Source organism: Vombatus ursinus, unplaced genomic scaffold (genome assembly GCF_900497805.2).
Source record: "Vombatus ursinus unplaced genomic scaffold, bare-nosed wombat genome assembly UNPS02014167.1, whole genome shotgun sequence".
NCBI lineage: Eukaryota > Metazoa > Chordata > Mammalia > Diprotodontia > Vombatidae > Vombatus > Vombatus ursinus.
The window spans coordinates 1,673,896-1,698,647 of NW_020953945.1; the positions used below are offsets into that span (position 1 = coordinate 1,673,896).

A 24,752-nucleotide genomic window follows, 5' to 3' on the forward strand; every position below is an offset into this window, starting at 1 on the left:
ACTCAGGCTGCTCCCTGAAGAGCTCTGGCACCCACCTGGTGAACACACTCAGAAACAACAGCCACAGAGAGCTTCCAGCCTGAAAGCAAAGAGCTGGACGGTCCGTTATTGAAAACAGCAAATAGGTGTGTCGGAAAATCAATGTACACAGATACTTAATTTATAAAACAATGACAAGTTTTCTTTCATTCTCTTTGGGAAATGTCTATAAGACTCTTTATGTCAAAAGATTTTTTTTCTTAATCTTTCTACCTTTGCAATCTACAACAACTCTACCTACTAAAGGAAAAAGAAAAGTGTGTCTCTCTCCACTGAATCTCTATCGTTCTAATAATATGCAGACCTACGACACGCGTCATAAGGTTCTAAGTTTTATCAGAACCACTGCAACTTCAGAGATTAGTTCAGATCAGTGACATCTCTGGAAAAGTTCTAGCTTTGCAGTGACAGAATACACTTTTCCAACATTTAATTACAAAACACAAAGACTTTTACCTTCTTATCTCCTGACTGGGACATGATGAGTCACTCTGAGCTTCAGCCTCTGGAAGACAAAAATCATGAGTCACCTTCAAAGCCAGACTCCTTCCCGTACATTCAGCACGATGACCTCAAAGACCTCCAGCAACTCGCAGCAGAATCCAGCACAAGTCAAAGACTCACCCTTCATCCCCGCATCATTCACTATTATCACCCAAGAGAATCTCTCCCCCCCAGCCACACCAACAATGGAGGTGGGGGAGGCCCACCAAGATCCAACTATTCCGAGTTGTTTCCTAGACCACTGGAACATCTGCTTCCCCAAAGCCGGCAACATCGGGAATCACCAGCAGGCCTCCCCTTTCTCATAAATCCAAATCAGAACAACTGGATACTACATGTTAGAGGTTCAGGAAAAAGGACCATCTCTGCCCCCTCCCAAAAAAACAACAAAAGCCCAAAAGCTACAAAACAGGGACAGGAAATGGAAAAGGAAGAACATCTGTAAGCAGGACTTTTTTTGACAATTCAGCTACTGGCAGCAAAGGGAGGAAATGCCTTCTTTAGGACACCTGTGCCTGTATCCTACAGAGGTCTTCCTGCTCCTTTGTCCAGGGCCGACTGCTCTCGATCGGCCTCCATACAAACGATCCATACAACCAAGCACCCCAGAACCACCAGGCACAAAGACATCATTGCTGGGATGAACAGGAGACGCATGCTCAGGCCTGGAAATTCAAAACAAAAAATGCCCAAGACTGCCTGAGCGCCTCCTGTGTTCAAAAGAACACTTGTGCTGGCAGACACGTCTGAGGACTAGCCCGACAATTTAATCAGTCTGGGGAATGTGAACTCCCAGATATGGAAACTCCCTCTCCTAAGCCAGGGCCACAGCTTAGCGCCTTCAGGCGTCATCCAGAGCAGGGATGTCCAACTCAAGGGGCCACAGGTAGATACTGAAGGATCCCCGTGAGCCAATGTTGACCGACTTCTAACACGTAACATTACATGTCTTAGTGGATTTTTATTTATTTTGTTAAATATTTTCCAACAACGTTTTAATCTGGTTCTGGCGGCACTCAGGAGCGTGACTGGCTGCCTGTGGTCCATGCGTTGTGGGTCTGAGCCCTCTGGCCCAGAGCTCCCAGAGTCACAGGGAGTGAGGACTCAAACCCAGGCTTTCCTGGGTCAGGGGACAGGCTTCTGTCTCCTAAGCCACTTTGCCACTCACACTGGCAGAGATACAGTTTAAATAGCATCACTGACGGAGAGCTGGAAAGGAAGCCACACAGCCACAGCCCATACCCCTTTCTTTTACAGATGTGCTCACAAACTGGTCTAGGGCAGATGGGGGGTGAGCATCAGAAGCAGGTTTTGAACGGACATCCTCTGATTCCAAAGCACTGTCAGCTCCCTCCTAGCTCCTTACCCACAGCCCTGCCCTCATGGAGCAGGAAGTCTAGCAGAAGGCTCACAACTGGACAGTTTTTATTCATTTCCATTCTAAAACCAGTGGCCTTTTCTCCACCCTCAGCCCTCATCCTGGGCCTCTCTGTAGCCTTGAACCCGGTTAATCAGCCTCTCCTCTCTGGGTTTCAGTGACCCTCTCTCCTGGGTCTCCTCCTACATCTCTGAGCATTCCCTCTCAGGCCCCTTCACTGGATCTTCCCCAGGGCACACCTGCTAACCCTGGTGGTTCCGCCAAGCTCTGGCCTGGGCCCTCTTCTCTTCTCCCTTTAGACACCTTCACTAATGCCGTTTCCTGAGAAAGAACCGATGAGTCTGAATGCAGATCGAAGCAGACTATTTTTCACCTTCTTTCATTTTTTTTTTCTGGTTTGGGTTTTCTTCCACAAAATGACTAATGTGGAAATGTTTTATATGATTGCACATTTACAATCTCTATCAGATTGCTTACCATCTCAAGGAGGGGGAGGGGGAGGAAGGAAAGGATAGAATTTGGAACTCAAAAGTTTTCCAGTAAAGCCGCATGTTAGGCTACTTCACTTGGGGATCCCATCAGCTCCCATGGCTTCAACTACCGCCTCCATGCTGATGATTCTCAGACTGACCTGTCTGGCCCCAGACACTCTCCTAACCTCCAGTCTCCCATCTCCAGCTGCCTCTTAGACATCTCAGACTGGATGTCCTGTAGGAATCTGAAACTCAAAGTACAAAACTAACCTCACGCTCTTCCCCCCCAAACCTTCTCCTCTTCCAAATCTCCCTATTACTGTCGAGGGCTCCATCATCCCCCTGGTGACCCAGGCTCACCCCCCACATCTGATCAGTGGGCACATTTTGTTGATTTCTCCTTCTCAATATCCCCTCTCTCCTCTGCCCCAGCCCCCACCCCGGTGCAGGCCCCATCCCCTCCTGCCTGGGCTACGGCAACGGCTGCTGGGGGAGGGGGTCGGCTGCCTCACGTGTCTCCACACTCCAGCCCAACCTCCACTCAGAAATATCAAAATGATCTTTCTAAAACACAACTGACCATATCATACACACACACACACACACACACACACACACACACACACACCCCATTCCATAAACTCCAGTGGCTTCCGTCACCTCCAGGATCAAACGTGAAATCCCCCCCTTTTTCCCTTCCAGTCTCCTCACACCTTTCTCCGGTCCCAGTGGTCTCCTTGCTGTCCCTCCCACGTGATCCCCCCTCCGCCGCTCTGGGCTCTGAGCATCACCGTTCACCTTCACCCGCTGCTTCCTATCCCGAGAATGCCCTCCCTCCCTCCGCATTGCTGCCTCCTGGTGCCAGGCTTCCTGCTTAAAGTCTCAGCTGACATCCCAGCTTCTGCCAGACGCCTCTCCAAGTCCTCTCTCACCTCAGCCAGTTTGTCCGATACATTTCTTATTTGCACCAAGCTGTTTGGAAGAGGTCTCCCCCCCAGACTGTGAACCTCCTCGGGAGCAGGGTCTGGCGTGTGCCATTCTTTGTGCCCCCAGAGCCTGGTACGGTGCCTGGCACACAGTAGGCGGTTCATACATGCTAGATAACTGATTGATTTATATTGAATTCACCAAACGCGAAGCAAGACCGTTCATTATTAATAACAAGAAGAGCTAGTATTTATATAGCACTTAAAGGTTTGCTTGCAAAGTACTTTATATGTGTTACCTCTAAGAGACCAGTGCTATAATTATCCCCATTATACAGATGAGGAAACAGACAGCGATTAAGGGTCTAGCCCAGGATCACGTAGCTAGTAAGTATCCGAGGCCACATTTGAGCTCAGGTCCTCCTAACTCCGTGCAATATTGTACCCACTGTTCTACCGCGCTAACCTCTGAAGATACAGAGACGCAATTACAAAAAAGGAACTCAGTGCTTAGACAGAAATACAAAAGGAAGACAGCACGTGCCCCACAGAGCATGGGATCTCTGTGTCCAAAGAAGTAAAAGCCTCTGTCTCCTTCCCCACGGCCCCCTACACTACCCAACTGCTGAAACCCGGCTTCGAGGATTCCGCCCTAAGGAAAAGTGGCAATAACAGTAACTTCCTAGGGAAACATCAAATTTCTAAAATTGTTCCTCAGCCACATCAGTGGCTCAACCACACGTAAGGGTGGGTGGCCAGATCTGCACTCTCCTTCACCTGGGACCCCAACGGATGCTGATCACTCCTGCCCTCAACAACTGTCCCGTGCTAACTGAGAGCAAGCTCTGCCTACCACATCCAGCACACCACCAGCAATGGCACCGGGCTGCTGGTCAGAAGGAAGGTCAGTTAAAAGGAGGACGCTGTACCCTCCACAGCTATTGGACAGGAACATCATGACAGTCCAAGGACTGGCCAAAAGGGCCCACCAGAAGTGACTCAGAGGGCTCGGTAGCAAAACTGATGGGCAGACACTCTCCCAAAAGCAGGAAGTGAAGACTGAGCTCCCGTCAGTGACTCCAGCCAGAGTACGCGCCCAGCCCAGCACAGGCTGACCATTTCTGCCTGACCATGACACCAAGGAGAGACCTCATGTTGCAGATTCCGAAGGGCTGCTAGCAAGGAAGAGGGAAAGCTGCACCCCACCCCAGAGGCCCTCGGGTGGGACTCCCCCATATGACACACCAGAGGGGCAGGGCCATGGCAGAGCAGGGACAGGAACCCAAGTCCTTGGCCCCAGAACCTAAGCTCCTGCTACTGCCCTAGGCCTCTCCTGCCTCTCGAGGTAATGCATTCCCCTCTGGGACACCTTTAACAGGAAGCTTTGGCCTTTCGGTCTTATGCTGAGCTGAAATCCTGAAACTTTCCTCCAGTGGGATTGAGCAGGATAAATGTAGCCTCTCCTGCACTTGATGCTGAGACCTGCCCTTGCTAGAGGTGGGGTCCCTCCCTCCTTCCCCTCCCTCCCAGTCTCCCTGGATCTGGAAGAGTCTTGGTGACCTTCCTCTCGAGCTCAAGTCCCATTCTGTCTACACTCAACACAAATTCCGTCCACAACATTCCCAATACTGCCCGCCCCCAGAGGAGTGGAGACTGGACAAAGGAAGGGGAGGCAAGCCCTCAGACCCTTGTGTGGCCAATACAGTTCATCTGCCTCATTCCAATTTGAATAAGAAGCACGTGCCCACAGCTCCTCTTCCAGCTAGATGCTAGCTCCTTATCCCCTCACGTCTACAGCTCCAAGTACAAGGCCTTATATGCAGTAGGTGCTTCATGACTCTTTATTAAATGTTTGCTGTCCCTTCCAAGTTTCGGGCCTGCACCTCCTCAATGACCAGCGTTTCCTTAAAGCCATCTCCAGACTCTGGCTGGTTTCTTGCCAGCCCAGCTGGAGGAAGGGGAAATAAAGGAGAAAGGCTTCAGGAAGTAGGGGTGAGGAGAGTGGCCAAGAGGCATGATGGGCTCCCCAATAATTCAGAGATGGCATGTTCCTCAGCAGGCATTAGCTTAATTCATCAGGACTCAATGAGCACCTCAGCCTTCCTAGCCTGTGCCAGGCTCTCCCAGATAGGACGTGAGACCAAGCCACTGGGTTCAACTCAGCTTCACAAAGCACCTGGATGTAACTCTGAAAGTCTCCCAAGGCAAGTATGAGGGAAGGGAAGGAGACCAGCAGACAAGAAGGGGGCAATCACTGCCATTCTCTGCTCTTCCAAATTCCGGAGATTAGCTGCAAAAGACTGTAGATGATCAAAAGGTAAGACCCTGGAGATGGGCCAAGAACTGAATCTAGGAGAGAGATCTCCTAAGCAACCCACCAGCTGGCTGGCCCTGGGCCTGGAGTGGCCTGGTGTGACAAGCTGCCTACCCATCCCCACAGACAAAGCACAAAGTGAAGGGAAAGCAATAGGATACAGGAGGGAAATGATTGCTGTATGGTTGGGGGGAGGGGCAAGAAATCATCCCTATTCCCAGTCCTGTCAGTGGCATGAGACTTCTTGTACTAAGGGATGAGCACAGGCCTCCCACCTGGCCCAGTCCAACAACAAATCAAATTGTCCCGTAATGAATCATGCGTACTGGGCTCGGCCAAAGGGTAAACGATCTAAGTCAACTGAGTACACCAAGATCTCTCGTGACAAATATCCTAGGGATGTATTACTCATTTTCAAAGCAGAGCTCCATCAAAAAAAAATAAAAATAAAAAGATTAATGGTCATTCCTTGGCATCATGAAATGGTGGAAAGAGATGGCTTCCAAAGCCAGCCAGCAGACCTGGGTTCCATTTCCAGCGTAGACACTTTCTACTTGTATGACCCTGGGCAAGTCACTTCTCCTCTCTGGGCCTCAGTTTCCTCATCTGTGAATGTGAGGGGGTTGGACTAAACCATCTCTAGGGTCCTTCCTTCAAAATAAATCTTTGATCCTATGACTGGGTGTAAAGGAATTGATGCAGCTGACCTGGGAAGTGGCCCAAGCCGCAGAAGACACACAGACACACAGAAAGCATTTAGGAGGCACCTACTCTGGGCCAGGCACTGTGCTAAGTGCTGGGGACAGGAATACAATGAAGCAGCACTGTCCCTGCTCTGGAGAAGACAACAGGCAGCTGGGAAACGGGCTCAAGGAGAGAGGATCCCCTGGGGCCAGGCTGTCGGCGAGGAGGCAGAGCACAGTGCAGCCTGGCTGGGGGCCCACAGGAGATGGAGACCCCAGCCAGGGCCTCGGCCACCAGCGGCACAGCCCAGGGCAGGGGCATGGCGAAGTGGGCAAGGTCAGCCAGTGCACGCAGACTGAAATCCCCGGCGCTCCCTTGGGCCTCTCTTAGCCCTTGTCCTGAGCTGACACAAAAAACAATCCTCACCTAATGGGGGCCTTGTGTCTTCTTCTCTCTTAGACTCTGCGCTCTCTGAGGGCAAGGGCCTTAGTATTCTTCAGGGCTCAGCTACTTTCTTTCTACCTTCGGACCCCCAGCACCCCGAAGAGGTCACAGAATAAGTAACTAAGAAATGCCCGTTGACTTGAAAGGGCTGAGATTCAATCGGCTCAGCATTTATCAGATGCCAGGGCTCAGGACACCACAAGTTAGGCCTCCATCAGCCCTAAGGTGTTAGACCACAGGATGAATCGAAACCCATCCCTGGGCATCAGCAGAATTCTTGGAGGGCAAAAGGAATAAGGAATAGCTTCTTGGTGAGATTCCTTACAGAATGAGAGCAAGGAGACACGCTGATTTTTGAGGAACCCTGGGGAAAACATACACGCTGACTGGGAAACTCGAAAGAGGACAAGAGTGGAACAGGAAGACAAAAACCAGAGGAAGCGCACGGGCACCCGTGGAGAAAGGAGGACATGACTGTACACAGGTGTCAAAAGGGCCCAGGGGCCAAAACTTCTCCTCAGGTATGACACACGGCTACTAAGAGCTGTTTTCCTACATAATCGGTTTCACGAAGTTCCCGGTATTTCTAAGGAATTACCTCACAACTCAGGTGGTAAAGCGATTTGGCTCCTCGCCTACGTTCTCATTACACATTGTCACGCCCTTCCCCACACGAAACAATCACGAAGAAATTCACCTCATTCGGTGACCCAGTTGGCTGAACTAGACATCATGTAACCTTCTCAGGCCGGAAGCATCCCCTGCAAAGCCTGACTAAACTCGAGACTTGTTTGGTAGGAATGATAACAACCAGAATCCAATCTCGCCCAAAGCCCCCGGCGGTGTGCCGCCACATTCACCACCCTCATTTCAATGGAAAACAAAATAGCACCTGCTTCCAGTGTTAAATATACACTGAAGAGAGGACAGCCAGTGAGATAAATAAAAATGTCTCAGTGCTCAGCAGGTGAGAACTTCTTGTGAGGGGGAAGGGTGACTTCAGGGGTGTGGAAATGCCTTCCACCCGTGCTGAGCTAGAACTCTCTATGATTCATAGCCTTAGAAAGCTGTCCCGGGCCTAGAGTGACCACATGACTCACATGAGGTCACCTCACTAGTATGGGCCAGGCAGAACTCAAACTTTGGTGGGCCCGACTCCAAAGCCAGCCCTCTATCCCCATACCGCACTGCCCCAACAATAAAATAAGGAAGAAAAATCATATATCCCAAGAAAGAGTTTACAGTATTCATTCAAGGACTCAGCCAATATCTATTAAACATGCTTGCACATGGAACATTTCAATAGGAAAGTCACCAAATTTAGATAATGCATGACTCCTGCCCTCATGAAGCTTACAGTCTAGCAGGCAGTGATAACTCTAACATAAAATATGCCAACATGCCATGCTCAGTGCATTAAGAGCAAGATGTGAGGGGAATCGGGTGAGGCTTCTGACTGGGGGAGGGGGATGGTGGGCAGATGGTCACACTCACAGGATCAGCTCCAACTGCTGAAAACCTCAAAAGCCTCATCAAGTACTGGTCAACCTTCCAGGCTTGAGTAAGCTACTCTTAAGGCGACCACCCACCACTGCCAGGCCCAGCTTGGAAGGACCAGGAAGACTGGCACTCCACTGGCCTAGCCTTTGGGTCACTTTCACAACAAGATGGCATTTCAAAGTAGGGCCAAAAGGTGTTTTCCATACATTCTATGCACCCATTAGTGCAACATGTGGTGTTTTCTCTTCAGCTGGTACCACACGTGCTAAGCTGCTACAGCCCCTCCTCTCCTGGGAATCTTATCTTAAATCATCATCGAATTGGCCTCTGGAGAAGCAAAACCCAACGCTAATTACAGCTTCCACTTACGCAAATACAAAGGCTGCAGCTTGCCATCATATCATCCTCTATTCTGAACTACCCCATCCAATAAATTAGGGAGGAAGGAACCTGGGTCATTTCCTTCAGGATATAAGAAGTAAACTTCTCAAGGCCAGTGTGGGATTTTCCTAATGTCAACTACAACAAATCAAAACCAATTATGGGAAATGGATGAGGATTGCCCCAACAGAAAGCATTTCAAGAAAAGAAAGAGTGGGGGAGGGAAAGAGAAGAGTCTAAATTTTTGAAAATCACTCCGAAAGATGACTCTATCTGCCAAGTCTGAGTTGTCAGAGGTCTTAGAATAATGAGGTATAGAGTTTTACGATCCAGGAAATACAATCTTCACAACAATCCTGTGAGATGATGCACATACTATCAGGACCGTCTTACAGCAGAGAAAACCAAGGCCTAGAAAAGGAATTTGTCCCAGTTCACACAGCTAATTAGGATTCATACAAAGAACATTCTATACCTGGTGAAGCAAAGTATCAGGCACGGGCAGCTAAACCTCCTTCTCATCACTGCAGAGGCCAGGGCCTGTGGCTGTGGAACAGTGCACACACTAGCAGGTGTGTTGGTTGGTTTTACCAATGAAGCCTGCCTTCCTTCCCTGGAGGAGCTGGAGGGAGGAATAATAACCGTCACTAGACAGCCTGGTGACAAGAAGCAAGCCTGCTGTGGGGTCAGTCAGTCGCTCCTTCAGTGTTACTGAGCACCACGTCTGTAACGGACCTGAGCGAGTCCAGGAGGGGAACTCAAGCCCTGAAGAGCTCATCAGCTGCCAGACCAATAAAGCAGGCACCCTGATAACTAAGACAGATCAAGTGTGACGTGAACAGAAGACACAGAAGTGTTCGGGACACTGGGGAGTTCTGCCTGCCTGCCCGCACTCCCTCAGCCGCACACAACGTCATTTCTGCCTGCCTAGGGCCGGGATGCCTCTTCAGACAGACCATTCTTCCTTTCCCCAAGCGGCCAGCAGGGTCACAGGACTCAGAGCTGGAGAGGAATCAGACACTGATCACGGCTGACTTTGCTTGTTCAGAGACCGTGACCTGGACCACCGGCGCCAGCCGATCACACCCACAGGTTTGCTAAGGGAAAAGGAAGAATAGGGGCAGGTAGGTGGCGCAGTGGATAGAGCACCGGCCCTGGAGTCAGGAGGACCTGAGTTCAAATCCGGCCTCAGACCAAACACTTGACACATACTAGCTGTGTGACCCTGAGCAAGTCACTTAACTCCATTGCCTAGCAAAAGGAAAAGAAAAGGAAGAATAAAGAAGCCGACAGTCTGGCATCCTGATTCAATACCGTGCCTGCCACAGATTCTTGCATGTGGCTGACATTTAGTGTTACAGTCACTCAACAACTAACTCACATTACTATTGTCTAACCAGAAAGAGGCTTTGCAAGCGACTCAGAATTCTTTGATATTCCCACTTAATTGTAATGCTAATCGGGCAAGGAGTGTGAATACACATTTCTTTGGACTCCAGTAACTTGGTGTTTGGGAGCACCGGATTCTCTTTCAAATGAGAGAGAACGTTCTTTCCCAAACTGGTTTGGCCAGTTGCATCTTCCACTTTTTCCCTTTAAAAATGACCACATGATGTAGATTTCCAAAGTAGTTTATGGACACTTGGCTCAAACACGCCAACGAATCTGTGCACTCAGTGATGGGGGGAAGGGGTTCTTCCAACAAGGCCTATCCTGGGGGCCTCCTTCCATGTCTCCAGAACATACTGGTACACTCGGGCCATCCTCCACCATCCATTCCCTTGCCAGGGGGACCATCCATCTTCTTTTTTCCAGTCCTATGATTCCATCTTGTTATGGTTACCGGTTCACCAAGATGTCTGTGGATACAAGGATGCCTACGTGGAGGTGCTACTTGTTTCCAGTCCAGTGGCTCCCTATCACTCCTGCAACAAACCCTCCCCCCATTCAGCATTTGGGCACATAAAAGTCGAATCCTTTTAGTCTGGCCCCACCCTACCTTTCCAGGCTGATCACATCTACAGACTCCCCTCTAGGATCCAGCCAAACTGTCCTCCTTGTATTCGCCTACCCAACATTCCATTTCCCATCTCTGTGCCTTTGCCTAGGTCATTACCCCCACCTCCCACTCTGCCCCTGCCTAGCTACGTTCTCCCCTTCACCTTCACCTCAGAAGCCCTAGCTCCCTTCCAGATTCAGCTCAAGCACTGTCCCCCTACAAGAAGCCTTTCCTGATCTCCTGGGTTGCTGCTGCTAGGGCCTATCCAAAAATGGCCCTGGGCTTATTTCATAAGCAGCCTGTATTTATATATATGGATATACGCTTATCCCCACAAAAGGATGAAAGCTCATGGAAGGCTGACGTTATCTCACTCTGTCCTGGTAACCCCCAGAGCCCCACCCAGGGCCTGGCACATAATAGACATTTATCAACCGCTCCCTGGCAGAGGAAGACAAAGCCCTCGTTTGCCAACAAGGGAACAAAGGAATAAAGGGGCCTGCACACAGTTACAGAACAGGGGCTGGACAGCTCCTCTGAACAGCCAGTGCTGCGGGGAGGGGGAGCAAAGGCACGGGAGCCTGAGGCCTGGGTAAGACCCTTCCTGTGTGAGCCGAACTACGTGCTGCACGACCTCTGCGGGGGCATTACCCTGGAGATGCCTCCACTCTGATCCTCCGCACCCAAGGCTCACGTCCTTTCTAAAACGTCCTCCTGCCCCTCACGGAATGAAGCCGAATGCTGTGCCCAGCACAAGGCGCACAAACACATATATGTGAATGAACGAATGAAGTATTTATTCAGTGCCTCCCACCTACTAAGCACTGAGTGGGCAAACAGTAAAGCCAGACAGACCCTGCCTTCAAGGAGCCCACATTACGATGGGGGAGACAATACATCGAGAAGGTTTCAGCTGCAAGTCGGGTGGAAAGGCCCCAGGGTCCTTAGGGGCAGGCCTCTTCTGGAGTAGCATTTCCACTGACCAAAGTCCTATCAGTTTCTGATGTTGACCCATTTGACGGTGCCAAGGCCTGGCACACTGTGCATAAAGCCCTGGGCCTAGAGTCAAGAAGACCTGAGGTCAAAACCAGCTTCACTTGCTAGCTGGGTACCCTGAGCAAGCCACCTCATCATTGTCTGCCTCAGTTTCCTCAGCTGTAAAATGGGGGTACTAATCACACCTACCTCCCAAGGTTGTGAGGACCCAGTGAGATAATCCAGTGAGATACGGTTGTAGTGTTTAGCACAGCGTCTGATACATAGTAGGTGCTTAATAAATACATGTACGTCTGTATCATATGTTTCTTTTCTACCTGCCCACCTGCCTTTCTTCTCTGGATCTTCGGCAACACCCGCAGGAGCAGGGGGGCTTCCCAGGGTGATACCTGCGGGCATTGAGCGGGAAGAAGTACTCTGCCCAAGGCTCTTGGGTTCTGGGTCCCAGGCTGTCTCCTTCACGGCGGGAGGGGAGACAGTGGTCAGGCTAGGGGAGGCTAATTCGTCTGGCCATGCTACCTCTCACTCAGGTGCCTTGCTGCTCCGGCCTTGTGACCGTGCAGTGAAGGGATACCAAGTTCCAGGCGACGAGATTGGCATCAATTGAAAGCAGCTGAATTCTGCTCCCGGTTTAACCCGTTCCTGCCAAGGCCCATTCCCATCATTCCAGGATCCTGAAGGCAGGTGAGCGAAGAAGATGAGCACACAGATGCTCCTGTCTCTGAAGTCCATGGAAATAAAGGTCCGGTTCAGGAGCTGCACAGGGAAGGGGGAGGCGGGCTCCAAATGGAGGCTTCTCGCCCATGGAAGGCCCCGGGCCACAGACTCAGAGGCCATTGGCTCTGCCCCCTACCTGGCCAAGAACGTCTCCCTCCAGTCTTGGACTGAAAAATCTCCAGTAAAGAAGAATTCATTACCCCTCCCCTCTGGCCACCTCTGATGGCAAGGGAGTTTGTCCTCAAATTGAGCCTAGATTTGCCTCTTTGGAACTTCTGCCTCTCACTCCTGATTCTGTCCTCAGGGACCAAGACGACCAAGTCTAGCAGACGCCTTTCGAGAACACGAAGCCACATCCGTCCCCACCAAAACCTCTTCTCCAGGAGAAACATCCCGTTTCTTCTTCTGAGCCTCCTAGAGCATAAATATGAGGCCTTTCACCATCTTGGATTCTATCCAAAACTCAAGACTTTCCTAAAGCGTGGGGCCCCACACCGGCCAGGACATGAGGGGCACTCTGCCCCGCCCCCAGACTGTTTATCACTTTCTCATCTCTCCTGTAGTCAGAAGGCCTGTGATCTCACCAAGAGAGCTGTGCGGTCCCTCCAGTGACATCCCCTGTGTCTCCCGTGGACACCGTGAAGGCACAAATGGCACAAACTTGCTGGCGACCAGTTCCCCTTTCTTCATTCCTATATTTCTGGGATGGCGCCCTTCCCCCAACTTCAGCTAGCGGGCACTGCCATCCCTCAGTCGCCCAGGTCAGCAGTCTCCACGCTCTCCTCCCTTCCTCCCTCTCACTCACCTCCAAATGTCTGATCGGGCCAAATTCGATGATTTCCCAGGAGTCGATGCTTTCCCTGCAAACGGGACTTGTTGAATTCTTTGTCTTGCATCTCCAGCACCCAACATTCATTCATTCATTCATTCATTCATTCCATAAACATTCATTAAGCACCTACTATGTGCCCAGCACTGTGCTAAGCACTGGGGATACAGAGGCAAAAGCCAGCCCCTGCCCTCAAGAAGCTCACAATCTAATAGGGGAGACAAGAAGCAAACAAACATTCACAAAGTAAGCTCCGCACAGGATCGAATCTGCACAAAATGCTTCCACGTCTCTCCCTACGTGCCCCTCTCACATCCTGTCTCCTAACTGGCCCCCCGCCTCTAACCTCTCCCCTCAGCACAGCATCCTCCACACGGCCACCAAAGCGATTCTCCTGAAGTCAAGGCTGGCCACGCTGCTCTGACACCCAACATCCAGCGGCCCCTATCGTTCCTGGGACTAACCCTCCCCCCGTTTAGCATTTAAAGCTCTTTACCTTTCAGCCTCCACCTACTTTTCCAGACTCACTACACATTATTCCCCATCACACATGTGATTGTCCAGTTAAACAAGCCTCCTCATCCATGACTCTCCAGCTCCCACCTTTGCCCTGCCTGGCATGCTCTCCCTCCTCCCCACCACTTCTTAGAATCTCTAGCTTCAACCGTTCTGAAAAGCAATCTGGAACTGTGCCCAAAGCACAGTTTGGAACTGTGCATACCCTTTGATCCAGCAATAGCACTTCTAGGTCTGTATCCCAAAGAGATCCAAAAAAAGGGAAAAGAACCTATATGTGCAAAAATATTTATAGCAGCTCTTTCTGTGGTGGCAAAGAATTGGAAATTGAGGGGATGCCCATCAGTTGGAGAATGGCTGAACAAGTTGTGGTATATGATTGTGATGGAATACTATTGTGCTATAAGAAATGACAAGCTTCAGAAAAACCTAGAAAGATTTACATGAATTGATACAAAGTAAAGTGAGCAGAACCAGGAGAATATTATACACAGTATCGGCAATGCTGTACAATGATCAGCTGTGAATGACTTAACTATTCTGAGCGATACAATGACAATTCCGAAGGATTCATGACGAAAAATGCTATCCACCTCCAAAGAAAGGACTGACAACTCTGAATGCAGATCGAAACATATTATTTTTCACATTTTTTCATGGGGTTTTTTTTGGTCTGTGTTTTCTTTCACAACATGACTAATATGGAAACGGTCTGCATGACTGCACATGTAAAACCCATATTGAATTGTTCACTGTCTCTGGGATGGGCTAGAGAGGGAAGGAGATAAAGAATTTGGAACTCAAAATTTTAAAACATGAATGTTAAAAATTGCTTTTACATATAATTGCAAAAACCGTTTTAAAAATGTTTTTAAGAAGGTATTTTTAAAAATTACAAATTTCTTCAGGGAAGGGATGTTTTCATTTCTGTCTTTGTACCCTCAGCACCCGACACAGAGTGCTTCCAAAAAGCTTGACAGATAAATTCAAATCACCTGGCCCTGATGAACCACATCCAGAGCTACTGAAGAATGAGCCACTACCAATGCTATTTAAGAGACCATGGAGGAAAAGAGCAGGACCTCAAGACCATGGCTCCAACGTCCCAATGTTCAAAAAAGGGAAAACAACCTTCCAGTGAGCTTGATTGAGACTCCTGGGGAAATCCCTGAGCAGATCATTAGAGGGATGGCTGGTCAACACCTAGAAAGGGAGGAGGTGATTACAAAGAAGCCTGGCCTCGCCCAACACAGATTCTCTTCATTTCCTTTCTTGAGAGGGATGCTCACGTGTAGAGGATGCCATGGCCAGAGTTCATCCAGACCAGGAAGGGGGGAACCTGCGGCCTTGAGGCCACATATGACCCTCTAGGTCCTCAAGGGCAGCCCTGGGACTGAATCCCCACCCCTGGTCTAGACTTTGGTCTTTTTTTTTTTTTTGCTTTGCCCCAGAGGGCAGAACAAGAAACAATGGATGGAAGTTGAAGATTTAAACGAGATGTAAGAAACACTTCCCAATGAGAGCCATGGAGAAGTCGAATGAGCTGGCCCAGGGTGATGGGCCCCTTACACACACACCCATCCATGCCGGACGCCCACTTGTCCAGGCTGCTGAAGAAAGGATTTTAATCCAGGAAGGACCTGCACCCCTGACCTGGAGGCTCCCTCCTAACCTGGTCTAAGATGATGTTGCAAGAACGAGATTTCAGCCATTAGAACTAGGAAAAGGGAGCCAAGGGATACAACCCTGTGTGACCCTGGGCAAGTCACTTCACCCTGTTTGCCTCAGTTTCCTCATCTGCAAAACGAGCGGGAGAAGGAAAGGGCAAACTGCTCCAGTAACCTTGCTAAGAAAACCCCAACAAAACAGCAGACTTCGGAACTTTTTTTTCAAACTTGTTCTATGCAGAGTTTATGGAGCACTGCCAAGAGATCACAAAAACTTGCTCCGACATGTCTGCTTTGCTACTGGTTTCTGCATAGCCTCCACTGACTTTCTCTTAAAACACTGCTGATAATCTCTGGCTTTTACATCACCTTCACTTCCCAATATACCCCTCTCCCTTCCTCCATCCAGAGGACCGTCCCTTGTAACAAGGAATACAAATGAGGGGAAGAAAGAAGTCCAGCAAAATTAACACATTAACCAACTCTGACATGTTCCACACCCACGACCCCCAATGTTTGCAAAGGGGGAAGGGAAGCCACTTCTCCCAATTCTTCTTTGGGGCCAAGCGTGGTCATTGTAATCATTTGGTTTTGATTTCCTTTTTTTCTTTTTTTTTAAATATACTTTCCACTTACGTTGGAGTTACTATGTATCTAGTTTTCCTGGTTCTGCTTACTTCACTGTGTATCAGTTTATAGAAGTCTTTCCATGATCCTCTGACTTCTTATTTGTTCTTTCTTAGGGCACAGTAATACATGCTCACCTTTAAGTATCACATTTGGTTGAGTGACCAGGGGTGGGGAACCTGGGGCTTCGAAGCCACATGTGGCCCTCTAGGTCCTCAAGTGTGGCCCTTTGACCAAATCAAAACTTCACAGAACAGATCCCCTTGGGGGCACTTGAGGACCTAGAGGGCCACATGTGGCCTCAAGGCCCCAGGTTCCCCAACCCGGTTTAGACTTTCCCCAGTTGATGGACATCCTCTTGGTTACCGATTCTTAGCTACTACAAAAAGTGCTGCTATAAATATTTTTGTGTTTGTTAGACCTTTTTTTTTCTCTCTTTGACTCTAGCTATACTTTAAGTGTATCTCTAGCAGCAGAATCTCTGGATCAAACGATATAGACATTTAGACATTTTCTTATATGTATCTCATCCACCTGGGACATCTAGGCTATGCAGTGGACGGAATGCCAGGCCTGGAATCAAGAAGACTTCAGTTCAGACCCGGCCTCAGACACTACTAGCTATGTGACCCTGGGCACCTCACCCAACGTCTGCTTGCCTCAGTTTCCTCATCTGTAAAAGGGGGACAATAACGGCACCTGCCTCCCTGGGCTGCTGTGAGGCTCCAATGAGACACTGTCTGCAGACACTTAGCACTATGCCTGGCACACGGGAAGGCTCTAGAAATACCAGCTATTATCATTATTATCACCCAATCTCTAGAATGGCTGGGCCAGCTCATAGTCCCAGCAAGGCAATCGTGTGCCCGTCCTTCACAATTCCTTCAGCATTAACTATTCCCATCTTCTGTCATCTTTGCCAATTTGCTGGGCATGAGGTAAAACCTCAGAGTGGTTTTATTTCTATTTCTTTTCATAGTAATTTGGAATAATTCTTCCTATAGTTGTTAATAGTTTGCAAGTTTTCTCTTGCTTCTTTTGGCTTTGGACATCTTCACATTCCCACTGGCTTTTTCACTGAAAGATCAGTGACTTAAGATCCAATGGAGAACTTTTTTTTTTTTTTTTTTGGCTAGGCAATGGGGTTAAGTGACTTGCCCAGGGTCACATAGCTAGTAAGTGTCAAGTGTCTGAGGCCTGATTTGAACTCAGGTCCTACTGACTCCAGGGCTGGTGCTCTATCCACTGCACCACCCAGCTGCCCCTGAAAACTTTTTTTTAAGTTTCTTTTCATCCTTTCCATCATCTTTTCTTTCTTTACTGTTCAAACTAAAAATTAGCTTTCCCAAATTCCACCCTCCCACCTGGGAACACTGCATATGCCGTCAGACTACGATGACGGCTTTTTCTCCCTCCTTTTCAGTCTTTGTTGGAAGGCATGAGCCTCAGGCAGCGAGGTGGTACAGTGGATAGAGCCCCGGACCTGTAGTCAGGAAGACCTGAGTTCAAATCCGGCCTCAGACACTAGCTGTGTAACCCTATGAAAGTCATTTCGCCCTGTGTGCCTCAGTTTCCTCATCTGTAAAATGAGCTGGAGAAAGAAATGGCAAAAGTCTCCAGGATCTTTGCCAAGAAAACCCCAAATGGGGTCACGGAGAGTCTGAAATCGCTGCACAGTAACAACATGAGTCTGAGAAAGGGGGGAAGGATATACTTGGAAATGAAGGTGGTGATGTAAAAAGAAGGGCTGTCAACAAAAAGAAACTGGATTTTGAAAAGGAGCTCCTCACCAGGAGAATGCGGATCTGGGGTGTGTCACAGTCACATCTTGATAACTGGAAAACTGAAACAACAGCTAACTTGTACAAAGGGCCCGAGATCTGGGAGGAAGGTGAGTCTGCACTTATCACTTCCAAAATCAAGCCAGACAACTTATTGTGCAGCGGGCCCTTGTGTCCTTGGGCCTTCCGTTGGCGCCCTGGGTTTTCCTTTGGCCTGTGCCAGCACTATTCACCAAACACTTATTAAGCACTGGCTGTGTGCAGAGCCGTAGGCCGGGAGGTGGCTCTGGGAGAGATAGGGAAGTTTGGATCAGATGCGGCCCTCACCCTCCTGGAGCACAGGGTTATCCTACATGCCCAAGAGCTGCAGGGTGAAAGAATACAGGAAGAATGCATGTCAAGGGAGGCGGGAGGGGGTGGAGGTCCCAGCTGGGAGAGGAGAGGGGACAGGGGTCCCAGAGGGGAGAGAAGGGGGTTAGAGGACGGGGCAGAGATCCTGGTGGGGAGAGGAAAAAGGAATCAAGGAAGGCAGGAGTGGGTGGAGGTCCCAGCTGGGAGAGGAGAGAGAGGCAGGGGTCCCAGAGGGGAAAAGTGAAGGGGGTCAGAGATCCTGGAGGGGAGAGGAGAAAGGAGTCAAGGAAGGCAGGAGTGGGTGGAGGTCCCAGCTGGGAGAGGAGAGAGAAGCAGGGGTCCCAGAGGGGAAAAGTGAAGGGGGTCAGAGATCCTGGAGGGGAGAGGAGAAAGGAGTCAAGGAAGGCAGGAGTGGGTGGAGGTCCCAGCTGGGAGAGGAGACAGAGGCAGGGGTCCCAGAGGAGAAAAGTGAAGGGGGTCAGAGATCCTGGAGGGGAGAGGAGAAAGGAGTCAAGGAAGGCAGGAGTGGGTGGAGGTCCCAGCTGGGAGAGGAGACAGAGGCAGGGGTCCCAGAGGGGAAAAGTGAAGGGGGTCAGAGATCCTGGAGGGGAGAGGAGAAAGGAGTCAAGGAAGGCAGGAGCGTGTGGAGGTCCCAGCTGGGAGAGGAGAGGGGACAGGGGTCCCAGAGGGGAGAGAAGGGGGTTAGAGGATGGGACAGAGATCCTGGTGGGGAGAGGAAAAAGGAATCAAGGAAGGCAGGAGTGGGTGGAGGTCCCAGCTGGGAGAGGAGAGAGAAGCAGGGGTCCCAGAGGGGAAAAGTGAAGGGGGTCAGAGATCCTGGAGGGGAGAGAAGGAAGGAGTCAAGGAAGGCAGGAGCGGGTGGAGGTCCCAGCTGGGAGAGGAGAGGCAGGCAGGGGTCCCAGAGGGGAAAAGAGAAGGGGGTCAGAGATCTTTGAGGGGAGAGGAGAAAGGAGTCAAGGAAGGCAGGAGCGGGTGGAGGTCCCAGCTGGGAGAGGAGAGGGAGGCAGGGTTTCACAGAAGGGACATGAGTTGAGGATAGAAATTCAGGGATGGGGGGCAGGGTTTCTGGGCACAGGCCTGGGGAGACCTGAGCTTGTTTGTAGCCTAATGGGATAAGTGACGCAAGGCCGTCCTGCAGAAGTCAGGAATGGGATGGATGGTACAGGCAGCCGTTGGACGAAGGGCATCGTGATACCGCGACAAGCAGACACAGCACAAGAACTGGAAGGGACTCTGGAAGCCATCTGGTCTGACCTTCTCATCTGACGCCTGTCCAAGGACCTGGGTTCGAATCTCAACTCTGCCACTCTCTACCTGGTTGACTATGGGGTCGCTTAACATCAATCAATCTCGGTTTCCCCACAATCTCTCTACGTCCACGGCCCTCTGACGGCTCTTCCTCGAAGACAGGAGGAAAACGAAGCTAGGGGAAGCATGGGGGAGGAACGCTGGGGCAGCTCCCATCCAACACCTTGGCTTTGTCAGACCCTGAGCGTCCCAGGGTCCTCATCGACAGGAGGCTGCTGCCCCAAGGCAAGCGGGCCAGGAGCTAGCCCAAGAGAAGACACTGCTGGGCCCAAAGCTGGGGGGGGGGGGAAACTTCCCTGCACCGCCCCCCACACACACAGGCCCTCCCTTTACAGGGGAGAAGGCTGGGGGAGGGGTCCTGGGGCCAGGGTGGGAGCCTCCCAATGCCAGGACCCCAGGAGTCCAAGACCTGAGCCTTCCCAGCGAGCCGAGGCCATCCCTCCTATGGATGAGGAGGCCAAGGGAGGGCGGGGAGGGGGAGAGCTTCCACTGAGTCGTTCTTCTCTTTCTGTCTCCTTTTCCAAAATTATTCATTTTCAACCTCAAGCTAAGTCTCCCACAAGCGCATCCCGTGAATGCCAGGTGTCTCCGTGGCAGCTTCTAGGTCCCAGGATGTGGGCGAAAGGGGAAGGGCATTAGGGCCCAGCGACCACTTCACACATCCAGCCAGGCACCCATCACTTATAGGAGGAAGGGAGGGAGGGAGGTAGAGAGAGAGGGAAGAAAGGAGGGAAGGAGGGAGGGAAGGAGAGAGGGAGGGAGGGAGGCAAGAAGGAAGGGAAGGAGAGAGGGAAGGAGGGAAGGAGAGAGGGAGGGAGGGAGGCAAGAAGGAAGGGAAGGAGAGAGGGAAGGAGGGAAGGAAGGAGGGAGGGAGGGAGAGAGGGAAGAAAGGAGGGAAGGAGGGAGGGAAGGAGAGAGGGAAGGAGGGAGGGAAGGAGAGAGGGAAGGAGGGAGGGAGGCAGGAAGGAAGGGAAGGAGAGAGGGAAGGAGAGAGGGAAGGAGGGAGGGAGGGAGGGAGAGAGGGAAAAAAGGAGGGAAGGAGGGAGGGAAGGAGAGAGGGAAGGAGGGAAGGAAGGAGGGAGGGAGGGAGAGAGGGAAGACAGGAGGGAAGGAGGGAGGGAAGGAGAGAGGGAAGAAGGGGAAGAGAAGGGCGGGGGAGGCCAGAGAAGGCTGGCGGGCGCAGACGTGCCCCTCCGTGCCCCTCCGTGCCCGGGCTCGCCCGTCTAGGTCCACCTCCTCCTTTCACACGTGAGGGCCACGGAGGGGAAGGGGCTCCCGGGTCGGGGTCGGGGGGCTCCCAACAAGGTCTTGTCCGGCCTTGGGGTCAGCCTGGTCCCGGGCACGCTCCAGCCCCCCCACCCCCGCCCCTCCTGCCCCGCCCTTCCCCCCAGCCCGGACCCTCGCCCCCCTCCCCCCGCCCCAGCTGTCATCTGCCCCGGGCCCTCTCCCCATCCAGCCCTGACCTCCATCGGGGCTGCAGGCCCGCAGGACACGTCCACCTGGGGGGGATCCCCTCCCAAAGTCAAGCTCCACGTGCCCCGGACTAAAGTCCCCGCCCCCCCATCCAGGAGGGCCCCGGCCTCCTCCCGCACACCCCCGCCCCAGGCCCGCAGGGAGGGTTTCCCCTCGGCCCCTCGCCCCCTCTGGGGCCGCCTCCAGGACTGTCTGCAAGGCAGCCGCGCTCCCGCCTCCGCGCCTTTGCCCAGGCTGTGCCCTCCGCGGTCACCTGGGTCTCAGGACCCCGCCCCCGCCCAGGCGCTAGGGATGGGAGGGGTGGGGAGATATTGGGGGGCTGCGAGGGGCTGACCCCCCCACCAGGCCGGCGGCTCCCCGAGGGCATTGGGGCCCGCCGGGCAGAACCCCCGCCCGGCGCAGGCCTCACCTCCCCGACCTCCCCTGGCCTCGGGTGCTCACCTCCCTCTGTTCCGCGGCGGCTCCTCAGGGGGCGGTGGCTCCGGAGTCCGCGCCTCCCCCCGCCCGCCGCTCCTCCAGCTTCCCACAGGGCACCGCGCGCTCCCAGGCCGCCCTCCCCCGCCCGCACCCGGCCCGCGCACGCGCACGCGCCTCCTGTCCAGAGCGGTCGGGCACGCGCAGGCGTACGGGCTGCCGCAGCCACGGCCGCGCTCCCCCGCGCCAGTCACGTGCCGCCCCGCCCCGGGCCCCCTCCCCCTCAGCTCCCCCAAACTGCGGGCGCCCAGAAATCACCCCCAGAGACTCAGAGCCGGGGGGACCTTGAGCGCAGACCTCGAGCCCAACCCTTCATTCTACGGATGGGGAAACTGAGGCTCGGAGCGGGGAAGGTGCCCTGCGTCCCCCCAAACCAGACAGAACCCCGGGGCCCCCTCTCTCGGCCACACCTCCTGGGGGTGAGGGGGCGCTGGAAGTGATGGCCACAGGGTAAACTGAGGGAGGTGGCCACCCGCAGACTGCCCCCCTGAAATGGCCCGGGGGGGAGGAGAGTGCCCCCCAGGGCCCCTGGTCAGGGAGCCCCAGCTGGGGAGGATCCCCAAACATCACCACTCCCCATATCTCCTGCCCTGCACGTGTCCCGGCGCTTCAGGAGCCTCCTCCCTTGGGTGACCCCTTCGCTGGTGCAGGCATCCACCCCTCTAGTCTGGGCCGAGGGCTTCCACCGGCCAGGGGTCCAGCTTGGTAGACTGAGTCCGGGCTCAGAGTGGGAAGCCCACGGTCCCTGGGCCGCAGACGGGCGGGGCGGTCACCGGTCACCTCCATGTCCAGAGAGCCCGGCCCCGGGGCCACGTTCCTCTCCTCTGATCCTCAGCCTTGGGGCTTGTGTCCGAGGAGACCGATGGATGACCAGTGGGCCCACTGGTCCGAGGGGAGGCCAGAAGGGGTCCCAGACAAGCCGGGAAGCTTGGAAAGGTCCAGGAGGAATGGATGGGACGTGGGCCATGGCACCTACCATCCTCAAGCCTCTTTCTCTACACGGTCAGGCTCATTTCAGTGGGCGTTTGACAAATATTAAAACAAAATGTTTTGAAGAGTGGAAGCTCCCTGAGGGTAAAGACTTTTTACTTTTCCTTTGTATCCCCAGATTTTAGCACAGTGCCTGACATAATGTAAACACTTAATAAGTGCTTGTTGGCTGGAGAGAGAGAAAGATGGAGACAGAGGATGAGAGAGAAGGGAGGGAGGGGAAGAGAGAGACAGAGGGAGGAAGGTCTCTAGATAGACACCAGGAAGGAGGGAATGGAAGAGGAAGAGGGAGGGAGGGAGCAGGAAAGAGGGGGAGAGGGAAGGAGAAATTTTTGAAGGAGGAAAAGAGAAAGAAAAAGGGAGGACGGGGGAAGAGGAGAGAGGGAGTAGTAATGACATCTGACAGAAAAATGCAGCACCCTTTGGCCAATGTGGTGATGAGCCTTCAGACAAGTAAGGTATGAAAGCAGCATGGTATAATGGATGGATTGAGGTTTGTCCTTCAGAGGAAGACCGGTGACATCAGGGAGGCGATGCCACGCCTCGCAGCGCTGTGCAAAGTCCCGGGCTTCACTTCCTCCTCCGGAGCCTAAGGGCCCAGTGGCCAGGCATAGATCAGGACAACTGGAGATGGCCCCGATGCAGTGGGAGACCTTGGGTTTTTTAAATTAAGGCCTTTCTCAGGTCTCAGTTTGTCAGAGGCAGCAGATGGGCAGAGCAGCTACCCTGGAGTCAGGAAGACTGACTTTCCATGGTGCATTGGCAAAAGCACTGTTATCAATGTGATATCCCTCAGGCAAATCACTAACTCCCTGGGCCTCAGTGGCCTCATCTGTGAAGTGAGGGGAGCTTAGCTAGGTGCTCTCTTAGACTTCATGTCTAAGTCTATGATTCTAAAACCCAGGTTCAAGTCCCACCCTGGACACTCACCAGCTGTGTGACACTGTAAAAGTTGCTGAACCTTTCACAGACTCAGTTTTCTCATCTGCAAATGGGGATAAAACAGCACCTCCCTCTCAGGGCTGTCATGAGGATCACATGAGACAGAATACATGTGAAGCACTTTTTTTGGACTCTCCCTTTAGGTTTAGGGAGGTTAACATGGTATAGAGTGTCAGGAGAGGACCGGAACTGAGAATCTGTCTCCTGGTGTAATCCTGCTTCCACCAGGCCCTATCTGAACTCCGTCCAAGAAGCATTCATTGATCACCTACTGTGTGCCAGGCACTGCATGTGCTAGATTCCTCGGATTTAAAAATAAATAAATAAAGCTGCCCTCAGGGAGCTAGCAATCTGTTGGGGTCCCTGAAACAGTTCTCCAAACGTCTCTGATGCTTAGTGGAGTTGTGCTGGGGGGGGGGGGGGGCAGATGCAGCTTCTCTGTTTCCTTCCCTGGGACTTCTTCCAGCGCTGACATCTCAGGGAGATGGCGCACCTCTCCCATCACCAAGGGCATCCCCATCTCCTTTGCTGGGCTCTCCTCAGTCTCCTCTGCCTCTGCCCCATCCTGCTCCTAAGTGAGGGTGTCTCCAAGGGTCTGACTTAATAGTCTTCACAACCTGGCCAACCTGCCTGTGCAGTCTCACAGGACGTCATTCTACTTCCCATGGCTCCCTATTGCTCCCCCAAGTTTCTCCAGGTGCAGCCTCATTATTTTTGCGCTGGTGTTCCCCTCAGCCTGTAATGTCCACCTCCTCTCCTCACTTCCAGCTTGAAGAATCCCTTGCTTCCTTCAAGATGCAAGCACCCGCTGAGTCTCTTACATATTTCCTGACCCCCTCCGACTATTTTTGCCCTCCCTCCCTAACCTAGCTTGTATTTACTCTTTATTTATTCTCTTCTATTTGTATATTCTGTCTCCTCTGACAGAATATAAGCTTCTTGAAGGTCTGGCCCCAGCCCTTAGCACAGTTCCTGGCACATAGTAGGTGTTTCACAAATCCTTGCTGATATCATCAAAACTGCTTGGTACTGGCTAAGAAATAGAGTGATGGATCAGTGGAATAGGTTAAATATGCAAGACACAGTAGTCAATGACTATAGTAATATATTATTTGATAAACCCAAAGACCCCACCTTCCGGGATAAGAACCCACTCTTTGAAAAAAAGTGCTGGGAAAACTGGAAAAGAGAATGGCAGAAACTAGGCATACACCAAAATCTCACACCATATACCAAAATAAAGTCAAAATGGGTTCATGATTTAGATATAAAGGTTGATACTATAAGGAAACTGGGAGAGCAAGAAATAGTTTACCTGTCAGATCTATGGAGAACAGAAGAATTCATGACCAAACAGGAGATAGAGAACATTACGAAAAGCAAAATGGATAATTTTGATTACATTAAATTGAAAAGTT

General features: G+C 51.9%; 1 protein-coding gene across 4 annotated transcripts in view; it reads right to left on the reverse strand.

Moving 5' to 3' along the window:
• Nucleotides 1-21,454, reverse strand: part of LOC114041127 (septin-2) — a 134,594-nt gene extending 113,140 nt beyond the window's left edge. Inside the window, exons 1-3 of one of the 4 annotated variants that reach the window (XM_027859403.1) lie at nucleotides 21,370-21,385; nucleotides 9,119-9,265; nucleotides 496-544 (exon numbers count right to left, since the gene is read on the reverse strand). In XM_027859403.1, coding sequence (XP_027715204.1) covers nucleotides 496-519 — 24 coding nt within the window. In that variant the 5' untranslated portion in view covers nucleotides 520-544; nucleotides 9,119-9,265; nucleotides 21,370-21,385. Of the gene's footprint in view, nucleotides 1-495; nucleotides 545-9,118; nucleotides 9,266-13,160; nucleotides 13,208-21,369 lie in introns of those variants that run through there. The other 3 variants (XM_027859402.1, XM_027859401.1, XM_027859404.1) reach the window with 3 other exon arrangements.
• Between the last annotated feature and the right edge of the window lie 3,298 nt (nucleotides 21,455-24,752).